This window comes from Populus trichocarpa, chromosome 15 (assembly GCF_000002775.5).
Source record: "Populus trichocarpa isolate Nisqually-1 chromosome 15, P.trichocarpa_v4.1, whole genome shotgun sequence".
In the NCBI taxonomy this organism is placed as follows: Eukaryota; Viridiplantae; Streptophyta; class Magnoliopsida; order Malpighiales; family Salicaceae; genus Populus; species Populus trichocarpa.
In genome coordinates this window covers 14,974,740-14,985,657 of record NC_037299.2, presented here as the reverse complement: position 1 = coordinate 14,985,657, position 10,918 = coordinate 14,974,740, and the positions used below count along the sequence as shown (strand labels likewise).

Genomic DNA, 10,918 nt, shown 5'->3' with positions numbered 1-10,918 from the left:
AAAGAAAGAAAGAAAGAATTCAAACACACTAGCTGGGGGCCGGCCGGCCACATAAAAGTCAAGAAACAAGTGGCTTAATTCCTTATTCAAACCTTCACTTTCAGTACTGTAAGATTTGGCATAGATCATCATGCACATGGTATTTGCCTCCACTACATGTGATCAATGTGACATGACTCTGCTACAGCATTTAACCATGCACCAACATTTTATTAATAATTAATATATACTCCTGTTAATTAATTACTTCACGTCCTCGTTATAATTAACTAATTAAGCTCCCTTTAGTAGTATTATATATGATCTTTTAACTTCAATTTGTTTTCCTAATACATCTTAATTAGGCTATACATTCAAATCAAGACCAGTATTTTTAGAAGATTTTTTCTCACAATCTTTTCATATATTCGAAATAAACGTGAGATCGATAATAATATCAGAAGTAAATCCAATAATTTTAAACAGTATTCCAAACAATTTTAGAAAAAAATAAAATCAAACCGACTAAAAGTTTGATACACATCTCGCCCCCCTTTCAATCGTTTCGGGAAGATATTAAGAGAAATCTTTCATCGTCAAGTTCGGGGATCCCACATTAATAAAACTTTTATTATATTTACAATTAACATTTGGTATATAATATCCAATAAATAACAAATATCAAATTCATATAAATGTTGAATTTTACCATAAATATAAATAATGAAAATAAATAATAGTTTTGTTACAAATATATGTGGGAAGGGGGGGGGGGTATCTATTGAAATGGGTAATTTTATCAACTTTAATAATAAAAATAATTTAGCAGGTTTATCCCTGTCCCTGGGTGTAGGACTCACTCGGCATAACAAATTAACATGATAATCTGAAATTAATTCACCTGACTTGTAATTTAGATCTTGAGTTGGGTTGACTTATAACCATGATTATTTTATTAATACAATGATATAGTAATTTCATGAAAATTTTATAATACTAATTAAAATTATAACTACAAAATACTTACAACATTGGAGAAAGTAAACAGAAAAAGAAAAGAGAAAATAACACTGTATCCCATCAAAAAACAATAAGATTTATATCACTCATTCAAGAATTATTTTCTTAATTCTTAATTATACACGCACACGCTAGTTACAGCTTTAACATCCACCTCGCTTCATCGTAAATTGGATCGGGCTTAATAATACTGATTTCAATCTCCAAGAGAACTGACCCCAGAGTGGCCCAAGCTAATTGAGTAGCCAAAAGTGGTTAAAAAGAATGGCTTTTTGTTTTTTTTTTTTTTGGCTTTGGACGGTCTCTTTTTTTTTCTTTTTTTTTTTAAACTTGGCTGTCCAAAAGTGGACGGTCTCTCTCTTTGTATTATCAATGGAAGACGCAAAGAGCAACGCAAGTGACACCGTACCTAAAGACCCACCACCACCTCCTCAGACTCACTCCAGCAAGAGGAAGCTAAGTCATGTGGACCTCACTAACTCCTCTTAGTTCAAGATACGAGCTGCTGTTCAACAACTTCGCCCCAAAGTCTTTCAGGTACTGTCTCTTCATGTGTTTTGGCCGTGTTTTTTACAAGATTTTGGTGGATTTTTTAGTGGGTTTGTTTTGTTTTCCTTATAGCTTTTGTGGGTTTTGTTTTTTAGTCGGTGTTCTGTCCAAGCTTTGACTTTTTGTTGTTTTCTTGGTGAGAAAACAATCCAGGAAACATAATGTGTTGCTTTTTTTTTTTAATTAAGCTGTGCATTTAATTCCTATCATGGGTGTTTTGCGTTGGATTTTTGTGTAAATCCTGGTCCATTGAAGGAAAGAATTAAAGTGCAGTTATTAGTGGCATATTAATCAGGGATTTTAGGGCAGACTCATTAAAAGTGGGTTGTTTCTAGTTGTGAAGGGGTTCCAGAGGCCGGAAGTTATACCAAAAAACGGATATTAGGATTTGTGTTGCTGGGGTTTCGGTTTGAGGTAGGTGTCAATGTGTTTTATGTTGTTGGTTTTACTGGTTTGAGTTCGTAGAGCTGATCATGAATTTTATAGTCAGGACACCCTCATCATTTGCGACTGCCTGTTTATTGTCTGACTGTACTGACTTGGTCTGATAAATTCTCACATTATTGTCTCAAATTGATGCCAAAGTATTTTAGGAAAACGTTAATGGTATCGATGCATTAGCGGTTCAAATTGAGAAAATAATACATCTTCGTTTCTACATGGTTTATACATGTAGGGCTAATCAATGTCTAAGCAATTTTACTACACGCTCTTGAGGTTGTTTCACTCTTTGATGCAAAATGCTGGTATGATACATTAGGCTGTTGAGATATTGCCAAATGGTCGAATCATGTAAAGATGCGCACAAAAAAGCTATCAGCCTTTTTTTATTTTTAAACATCATCCTTGTTTTCTATCTTTTTGTGGTTCTCTACCTTAGGTTCTCCAGACACCTGATTTTCGGGATTGCAAAGCAGCTCATGAACTTCGATCACGTGAGTCCTTTCTGCTTGTCTTGATTGATGTTGTTCCTTCTTTATCTGATATATAATAGCCAGATGCTTTTTCTCATACCTGTAAGTTTTTGAAGCGTATGCTTGGTAATTGATTTGATATTCAATTTTCAGAATCGAAGCTCATGATGGATTTATACAACCAGATGACCACAGCGGCGGGGCTTGGGAAGAATGTGGGAGGGAGACAATTACCAGATAGACACCGGGATGGGGGAATACAACAGCCCTCGCATATATCTGCAGAAACAATCACCTCGCAGATGAAGTTAGATGATGGCCTGAAGATCCGAGGAAGCTATGTTGTCGGTGGGTCAGTTTATGGTTGGAAATTCATTACATGGGCAGGTAGTAGACCAAATTATTACGGGGTGACAAAGGAATCGCACAGAAATACCCTCAAGAAGCCAGCAGCTGGTGGTTCCCATTGCAACTAGGGCACATAAGTAACATAGCGAAGCCATTTATCTTAAGAGATGATTGTAGCCATTTTGCACAGTAGAATAGAAAATTTTGATGAGAGAAGCCACCATTAATGATGCAAGTACAACATATACACAGAGCAGACCAGTTTATTTTGCTAATTGAGATGGGTAGAAACCGGTCTTTACCGTGAGTATTTTCATCACATTGCTACTGAGACTTGCTGAGTTTCATGCTCTTGCAGAAATAGGGGAGCGATAGATCCTTTAACAATTTTATATTTAGGCTTCTTTTGCGAATCACTGTAAAGCCTGGCTTTGTTTTAATGCCAAGAGATGCACCTCAGTTTTCCATTATTCAGCATTTGGCAACCTTATGAGCCTTCTTCGGGGATCCATGAACGATACAGAGGATCTTCTTGTCGATTTTTATTTCTGCGGGGGGAGAATCACAGGGTTCGAACAGCTTGAAAAGGTAAAAAGATAAAAGATGGTAAATTTCGAAAGCAACCACTTCAATTTACTTTATAAATTCAACAACTCTTTTCGTTGTCTGCAATTAGCAAGCCAAAATTGTGTGGGCAAAAGAGATGGAATTCAATGATCTTGACATTGTCAAGGAGAAAGAAAACAAAATAATTTATCTTAAGATATGAAAACATATTTTTACACTCACAAGATGCATTTAGAAATCATGGAAAATCATTATAGCATCGTCAAGCTTCATCCTTGAGGATTCCAGGAGAAATCTAACTTTTTTAAGTTTCTCATACTTCTCTTTCATTGGCCCATCAACTCCGAGATGTAAAATCTGAAAGAATTCGCCGGATCAACGTGATTAATACGAATGAGAAAAAAGGTTGAAGCTTTAATTGAAAAGGAAGGGGAAAGAAGAGAGGCATTGTTAGTCGACACGTCTACAAGTGCATTTCAGTCAAAGAGGAAAATGGGGCAAATAAAGGTAGTTCTCAAACCTCCTTTTGTTGTTCTAGCTCGTATGCCACTCGAAGACTCAAGTTTAAGGCCGCATGGAACATATCATCCAATACGCGTTCCCTTAGGTTTATCATATTTACTTTCCACAACAAGAATTGTGTTGGTCCGGCGATTAATTTCTGCATTATAAATGATCATCAACATTTAAACCCAAATGATCACCATTATAAACTAGTTACAAGCTCAAAGTCCAAATCTTTTAAACCCCTTTTTTTTGCATAAATTACAATAACCCCCCTAAGATATCATGAGATTACAGTGACCACCCAAATTTTTCAAAAAATTACAAAAGCCACCTTTTGCTCCCCAAACACCTTTAATGTTAAGGGGAATAATTCAAAAATACTTACAGGTATTTTGTATACAGAAGGGAGTTTTTGTAATATTCAATTAAACTTCGGGGTGGTTTTCTAATATCTTCAAGCTTTTGGGTGTCATCATAATTTCGTGATACTTCACAGGTTTTTTGTAATTTAAACCTTTTTAAGTAGACAGTTTAGCAAAGAGAATACACTCGTCAAAGAACAGGCAAAACAAAATTTCAGTTCCAACAAAATATGATACCTTCATTTGCTAAGCAAAAGGACAAACATGTAAAATTCATTTACCTCCATCTGCAAGTAGTCGCCCTGCCACATCTTAGAAAGGATGTTGGCTGTTTCCTTCTTTTCAAGGAATATTGAATCTGAAATCTAGAGAAATGATAACAAAACTGGAGTAAATGATAAACCGAACACATCATCCAAAAAAATTCAAACTAATGAAAAAGAGAAAAACAAAAGGAGAAAAATATTGTTGTTTTGTAGATTAAAAGTAGTGATTTTTGGACTAGATTCTTGCAAACTTCAACCTACAGAGACATTAAATTGTCTGAAGCATGGGAAAAAGTGAAGCTCAAAATATTCCTGTTGCAAGATTTTTGTACTATAGTATTGCAAACTTCAGCCTACAGAGACATTTAACCTCATTTCAAATATATGGTTATATACAAATAAGAGGAAAAGAAATACGGCTCATTTAGTTTAAGTTTTCTACTAACAGCATGCTGATATTCTTAATTAGAATGTGATCTCTAAAAGCAGCTCTAGAAGAACCAAAAGAAAATAGCCTATTAACCTACATTAACCTTTGTGCAAATCCTAAAAACAAATAATGCTATGCGGAGACATGGGCCTCAACACTCTACAGTTGAGATTGAAAGATGAAGAGAGTGTGCTTGGCCATGCTGACAGCAGAACACAAATGGGATGGTTTTCGTGTAGCTCCAGGAGCCAATTGCTGCAGAATGGCTTTCCAGACCCCTATGTTTGCAGGTCCTAAAGTGCTAAGGTTGTCAACCCAGCCCCAACAAGAGTGTGGGGTGTGACTGAAACCTAAGCATTGAGCAATGTAGGAAGAGCACTCACTAAACCTTCTGTAGAGCTAGATAACCCATTTCCTCAAATTTACAGAGAGATCTGCTTCTCCTCAATACATGACCATAGTACACCTAAATAATAAATTCACAGGAAAGAAATAACATATAGATAATTCTCAATTTCAAGATTATTCATCTACACTGTAAACCAAGAAAGAAAGCCGTGGTTTCCATCATATGACTATTGCAATGGAACTGAGAACATATCCATTTATTCAAACTTATCACCTTATCAGTCTCAAGTAAGCAACCAGCCTTTGAAAGTAACCTGAACATTCTATAAGCATCCTTGCCATATTTTTTATACACAATTGACTCCACCTGCAGAGTAGAAAATGTAATTAGACACCTACTTCAACAAAGGAAGCATTGAATTCTAATATTTCAAAAGGATCACAGGTGAACAGACCTCGTCAGTTTGAGCTACTTCGATGGTATGTTTGAAATCTGTACAAGTACAAATAAGTCACTAAAAACCAAGATGAAGGATAGAAATTCATCCAAAAAGAAACTAGTTTTATGTTTCAAAATGAAATGAAACGGAGTTGAAAAGGAGATAAATTATACCTATACTGTATGAATTGTCAACCACCCTTACAAATGGTGGAGAAGAACTCAACCCGACAAGGACAGATATAACATAATCTAAGGTCATATTACGGCCCTTTTCGCTCTTAATCACCTCTGCATAAATGGAATTTTCTGATAAAGGAACTGCAAGACACAATACATCATAAAAGCAAATGGGTAAGAGAGTTGCATGAAAAATGGTTAGAGGAAAGGGATTAATTTCCTGTGTCTTTTTTCCTGACAATCCATTTACTGCATTGTGTCTATTTTCATTAGTTGAAATGTTTCTCATCACAATAAAGAAAGCAAAGGGCATAAGAAGCATATGATGTAGGATAAAAATGAAGAAATTACAATTTTAATTTCATTCATGACATGAGTGCCTTCACTTATATATCCCATTGAAAATCCAGTCAGAAAGATACCCCACTAGTTGGATGATTTCTTTCCCTGCCACCTTCTTTATATTCTTTTTTTTTTTTCTGGGACAGAAAGTTAAGCTACAAGGATCTAATATTCTATTTTGGCTGGCTCTGTCAAGATGCTTGTGCTACATGAAAAACACTGAGCTGCGGTCGATGGACCTCAGCCTCTGCCCACATCATTTAGGCAGCACAAATAATGTTTCCTCTCTACCACTTAACACACTTAGAAAGCCAAACCATCAGTTTGTAATTTTCCATTCATCAACACACACAAACATATATGTAGACAGAGAGGCGGGGGGTGGCAGTCATCAATTCCTCCACGGATGCTGTGTTAAATCTTCTTCTTATTTTTTTGGGATCATACATATTGAAAAATATCTGATGATGCAATGTGTTAAAAGCAATTTACACAATCATCTTAGAATCTCATCACCTGAGCTTGCTGTTTTTATTTTCTTTTCCTCACTCCTTGATGCATCCAGCATTGCAGTGAAGACAGTGGCAGCTTCATCATCCAGCCGTGTTCTCACAGTCTCAATACAAATCTAGAAGAAAAATAGAACAGTAGCATCATTTGAACCAAAATATGCAGGGAGCATATAAGAAAATCAGAGGAATGAGCCTAATAGCTTTCATTTGCATGATGATTGTAATTGGTATCAAACAGAAGCCCATCACAGTGTCATAAAAGTCGAAACAGATATGGAATGAAAAGGACATCACAGAGGATAAAGTAAAACAAACAACATTTTAACAGTTTTTAATTGAGCACCTTGGATTTTCTCTTTCTGTGCAAGAAACATCCTAAATTTCAAATAGTGAACATGTGGCACCCCCAAGTCAACCTGCCCCTCAGAAAAGAAATGGAAAATAGCCATGCATGCATGACGTGACAGATTTTGTCTGACCGTTTGAACATCTTGTGTTTATATCTCATTCCACCAACCTTCCTCAAGGAATGTTGTGGGAGAGTTAATTCAGTAAGAAAGAGATCTAAGTTTTTTTTTTCAATTTTACACTTTGGGACCATAAGTTTTCTCTTGATCAGAATACACAAGCACAGAGCAAGTATGAAGACAATTTGGTAATTTTTTTTCAATGTTAATCTAAGAGAAACATATTTGTATACAAGTATTGGCACAGTTAAGATGAAGATTGTAAGTCAAAGCAAACCTTATGCCTAAGCCGGCGAATAAATTCCTCAAAATTGACACGCCAAAGAGCTACTTGTTTGTCCGCAACCCCACCATCAATATCGGACTCCAAAGCATCAAGCTTGCGCTATGCATGCAACAATAAAAGATTAGCACATTAATAAACCTCTTAACTCAACATAACAATTCATATACTAACCTTATCTCCAATATTGCTAGAGGAGTTATTCTCAACTTTATCTCTGTCGGCACCTATCTCAGGATTTAATTCAAATGAAAATCTCATTCCTTCTGGAGGCACTGCTGCTACAAGAACACGTTGTTCTAGGGTTTCTGGCTCTAAAAATGCCTGTAAGTATCATGGAAACTTGTTAATGTATAGGAATCAGGTTTAAAAAGCAGAATTCAAATTTTGCATTGCACAAGTCTATTCAAGAAGGATAAGTCAGAATAATCAAACATCAAGTTCTCTAGTCATTCATTATCCAAAAGTGGCATTCATTGAAACCTCTAAGGTGACTGATTGTTAAATCAATAATTGCATAGTTCTTGTCCTTCTCATCATTTCTCGTGAAGAGACAAATACAGCAATGGCATAACTTATAATTCAGCGCAAGTCAAAGAAAATCCAGAATTTCCCTCTATTAGTTTGTCATCTGTTTTGATTTTCCCACGTGAAAGTATGTAAAGCTTTCCACTCCACAGCTCATAGGACGGTCTCTTTGCTGGCCACGTTCTTAGACATACATAAATAGCAGGCTGCAATTGCCAACTCTATGTAACAAATAAGAAGCCGCCTATAAATTCACACTAAAAAAAAAGCTATAACCTTGGCTGATTTAGCACCTCGCCTCCTCACAGGAGCAGCTTCTTCTTCACTCGGTAATGCAAGAAATGGTTCTGAGATAGGACACCTTTCAACATATCGTGCCATCACAAGCTTATGCATATTTTCTTGTAAAGCCTCCATACCTCCACTACTACTCCCTAAAGTTTCAAACAAAAACCAAGCATTAAAAACACTAGAACCAAAATTCAACTCTGAAAACCATTAAGAACCGCAGTTAGCTAAGTTATTCGAGACTTGCCTTCTGTACTGTCCCTAAATCCATCAAAAATTTGCTCTGACGAAAGCCTCCCGTGTTGAAGCAATGTTTCAATCAAATCTACACACTAAACAAATCCATAATTTAACCTAACCTCCAAAAAAATCACAAATCAAAACTTAAAAAAAAAACTAACCAGCTTATCGAATTCCTGCGAAACAATAGCCATAAACTTGGAAAACCTAACGCGATGCAATACATTATCGAATAGCACCATGTACAGCGAACTCACTTTATTTACTTCTCCAAATCCACCTAATTATTTAAAAAAATAAATAAATTACAATCGATGTTAACAGAAACGGCACCGTTTTGGTAATAATTACCTTCTTCTTCAAGGAGGAAAGGTTGAAGGCAGTTATGCTGGATCAAGACGAGCAAGCAGTTTCTGACGAGAGTCTCAGATAGCTCAGTGTAACGGACTATTTCACGGAGCGGTAACGGTCCTTTCTTGAGAAGGCAGTCGCATACTTTCTGTTTGAGTTTGCAAAAAAACAAACGCCATTTTATATTATAAATCGATTCAGAGAGATTGCAAGATAGAGAGTGTGAGTGAGAGAGTTTTTGCTTACGGCGACGAGAGGACCGAAGTGATTGGTGATGATGTGAACGGCATACTTGATGCCGTATTGAGACACCATTGTTGTCGTTTCGGTTCGCTTCTTCGGCTTCTGGCTGTGGAGATAGAGGAGGGTTTAGTAGGATTTTTGGGTACGTATAATTGAGCCAGAGCGCAGATCAAGAGGTCACCGGTTGGGCCCTTTTTATTTTTTATTTATTTTTTGTTGAAAAATTAAACATGCCTAATTTGAATATTTACTCTAAAATTATATGTATAGAAAGTATTTATTGTAATGGTAAATTAATCATAATATGGGAAAAATATTGAAATTTTTAAGAATTTTTTCAATAAAAATAAAAACAAAAAACAAAAAACCCGCTTCAATCATAATTTTTAAGTATATGATGAGTGAAATATAAAAGCACAACACAAGAAATATGAGAATTTTATTAGCTTTTTTTTAATAAAAAATGACACAAATTCTTGGTTTTTTACCTTATAATAATATATCATTCTCAACACCAATAAATATTATTTCTATTTTTTTTATTGATTGGGGAGGACATTTTCAGTAATATATATTAAAAGTAACATTTACAATGCACTTAATGACATAATCATTAATTTTAGTATAAAAATTTGAGATAAGGTATATTAAAAAGAATAAAACATATTGAAAATTGTGATTATTTGATTTTTTTTTTTAGAAGCGTTATTTTATTCGAAAATAGTGTGGTATATATGAATATAATGTTAAATTTTTCAAATAAGAATTATAATTAGTTAAATTTCATAGCATAAGTATCTCATCGTTAATACAGAATAACCACTCTCTTGTAATTTCACAAGTAAGGTTTGATCAGATGGTGCACAATTTTTACCAGCAAAAAAAATGACAAAACACTTGTCGTCTTGTTGTTGTTTGAGCAGTGGCCCAGAGGCCCCAGACTGTAACACGATGAAGTTCGGGTCGTGGCCCAGACAAGTATACCCCATCCATGCCTTTTTTATTTCTTTCCCTTGCATGCTTTTCTTTCTCTCATCGATGTCCGATACCCACGCATAAATATTTTTTGAGTTACAAGAAGTAAAATAGGTCTGATATCACATCTTCTAACTAAAAGTAACATTGCAAATTACATACCTTAAGTTTTATGCAAATTAGATACCCTTTTCTAGTGAAAATATCATTGACAATCACCAATCTCTTTTTCAATAAAGGACTAAATACTAAAATTAATGATGAGCATGTTAAAGAACCATCTCGACCAAATAGTTTAAGTTTTTAGATGAGGTCCTAAGATATAATTTATATTATTCTCTAACATACCCCCTCAAGTGAAAGCCCTTTGAACTTGAAATTTGCACAGGCCCACATTACCTTGTGCTTAATTTTTATCAAATAAATGGGGATGGTGATGTTCGAACTCGTGACCGCTTGGTCATCAAGGCTCTGATACCATGATAAAAAATCATCTCAGCCCAAAAACTTAAGCTCTTATGTGAGGTTTCAAGATATAATTTATATTATTCTCTAATAGAGCCAATATTTTCATAATTTAATTATTGTGCAACTCTCTATGTCTCGAGATGAGATTACGTGATTAAAATTTATAAATACCTTGAATCACCAAATAAATATAAAAGTTCATAATTTTCTTCAACTCAATACTTCTATATATTTATTTTTTCTTATATATTATTTCTCTTATATATCTATCAATTTAAGTATCAGAAAGTTTATCGTTACACAAAAAATTTA

General features: G+C 34.9%; 2 protein-coding genes across 7 annotated transcripts; one reads left to right on the top strand and one right to left on the bottom strand.

The window, feature by feature from the left end:
* The first annotated feature begins 1,310 nt into the window (after positions 1–1,310).
* LOC7454515 (uncharacterized) lies at positions 1,311–3,280 on the top strand. Of its 5 annotated transcripts, XM_052447627.1 has the most exons (4): positions 1,311–1,536; positions 1,884–1,962; positions 2,429–2,483; positions 2,616–3,280. In XM_052447627.1, the coding sequence occupies exons 1-4, from the start codon at positions 1,463–1,465 to the stop codon at positions 2,936–2,938; spliced, it is 531 nt and encodes a 176-aa protein (XP_052303587.1). In that variant the 5' UTR covers positions 1,311–1,462; the 3' UTR covers positions 2,939–3,280. The 5 variants fall into 5 exon arrangements, 1 of the variants encoding a protein (XP_052303587.1); XR_002978212.2 differs by lacking the exon at positions 1,884–1,962; XR_008057497.1 differs by lacking the exon at positions 1,884–1,962 and having other exon boundaries at positions 2,225–2,483.
* Positions 3,281–3,421: 141 nt separating this feature from the next.
* On the bottom strand, positions 3,422–9,325 carry LOC7474050 (uncharacterized). 2 transcript variants are annotated; one of them, XM_052447625.1, is made up of 14 exons: positions 9,167–9,325; positions 8,921–9,068; positions 8,731–8,849; positions 8,573–8,661; positions 8,318–8,471; positions 7,688–7,837; positions 7,508–7,615; positions 6,768–6,879; positions 5,904–6,050; positions 5,746–5,783; positions 5,565–5,657; positions 4,528–4,611; positions 3,898–4,038; positions 3,422–3,734 (listed from the first exon to the last, which is right to left on the bottom strand). In XM_052447625.1, exons 1-14 carry the CDS (start codon positions 9,233–9,235, stop codon positions 3,609–3,611), a joined length of 1,578 nt encoding a protein of 525 aa, XP_052303585.1. In that variant the 5' UTR covers positions 9,236–9,325; the 3' UTR covers positions 3,422–3,608. The 2 variants fall into 2 exon arrangements, with proteins under 2 accessions (XP_052303585.1, XP_052303586.1); XM_052447626.1 differs by lacking the exons at positions 3,422–3,734; positions 3,898–4,038; positions 4,528–4,611 and adding an exon at positions 4,803–5,408.
* Between the last annotated feature and the right edge of the window lie 1,593 nt (positions 9,326–10,918).

Excerpts from the sequence above, each read along its gene's own strand:
- LOC7454515 (XM_052447627.1), top strand. The coding sequence starts at position 1,463 with ATGTGGACCTCACTAACTCCTCTTAGTTCAAGATACGAGCTGCTGTTC. Across the intron at positions 1,537-1,883 it reads TTCGCCCCAAAGTCTTTCAG|TTGTGAAGGGGTTCCAGAGG; the intron begins GTACTGTCTCTT and ends GGTTGTTTCTAG. Across the intron at positions 2,484-2,615 it reads AGCTCATGAACTTCGATCAC|AATCGAAGCTCATGATGGAT; the intron begins GTGAGTCCTTTC and ends TTCAATTTTCAG.
- LOC7474050 (XM_052447625.1), bottom strand. The coding sequence starts at position 9,235 with ATGGTGTCTCAATACGGCATCAAGTATGCCGTTCACATCATCACCAAT. Across the intron at positions 8,850-8,920 it reads TTTCCTCCTTGAAGAAGAAG|GTGGATTTGGAGAAGTAAAT; the intron begins GTAATTATTACC and ends TTAAATAATTAG. Across the intron at positions 5,658-5,745 it reads AAGTAGCTCAAACTGACGAG|GTGGAGTCAATTGTGTATAA; the intron begins GTCTGTTCACCT and ends TCTACTCTGCAG.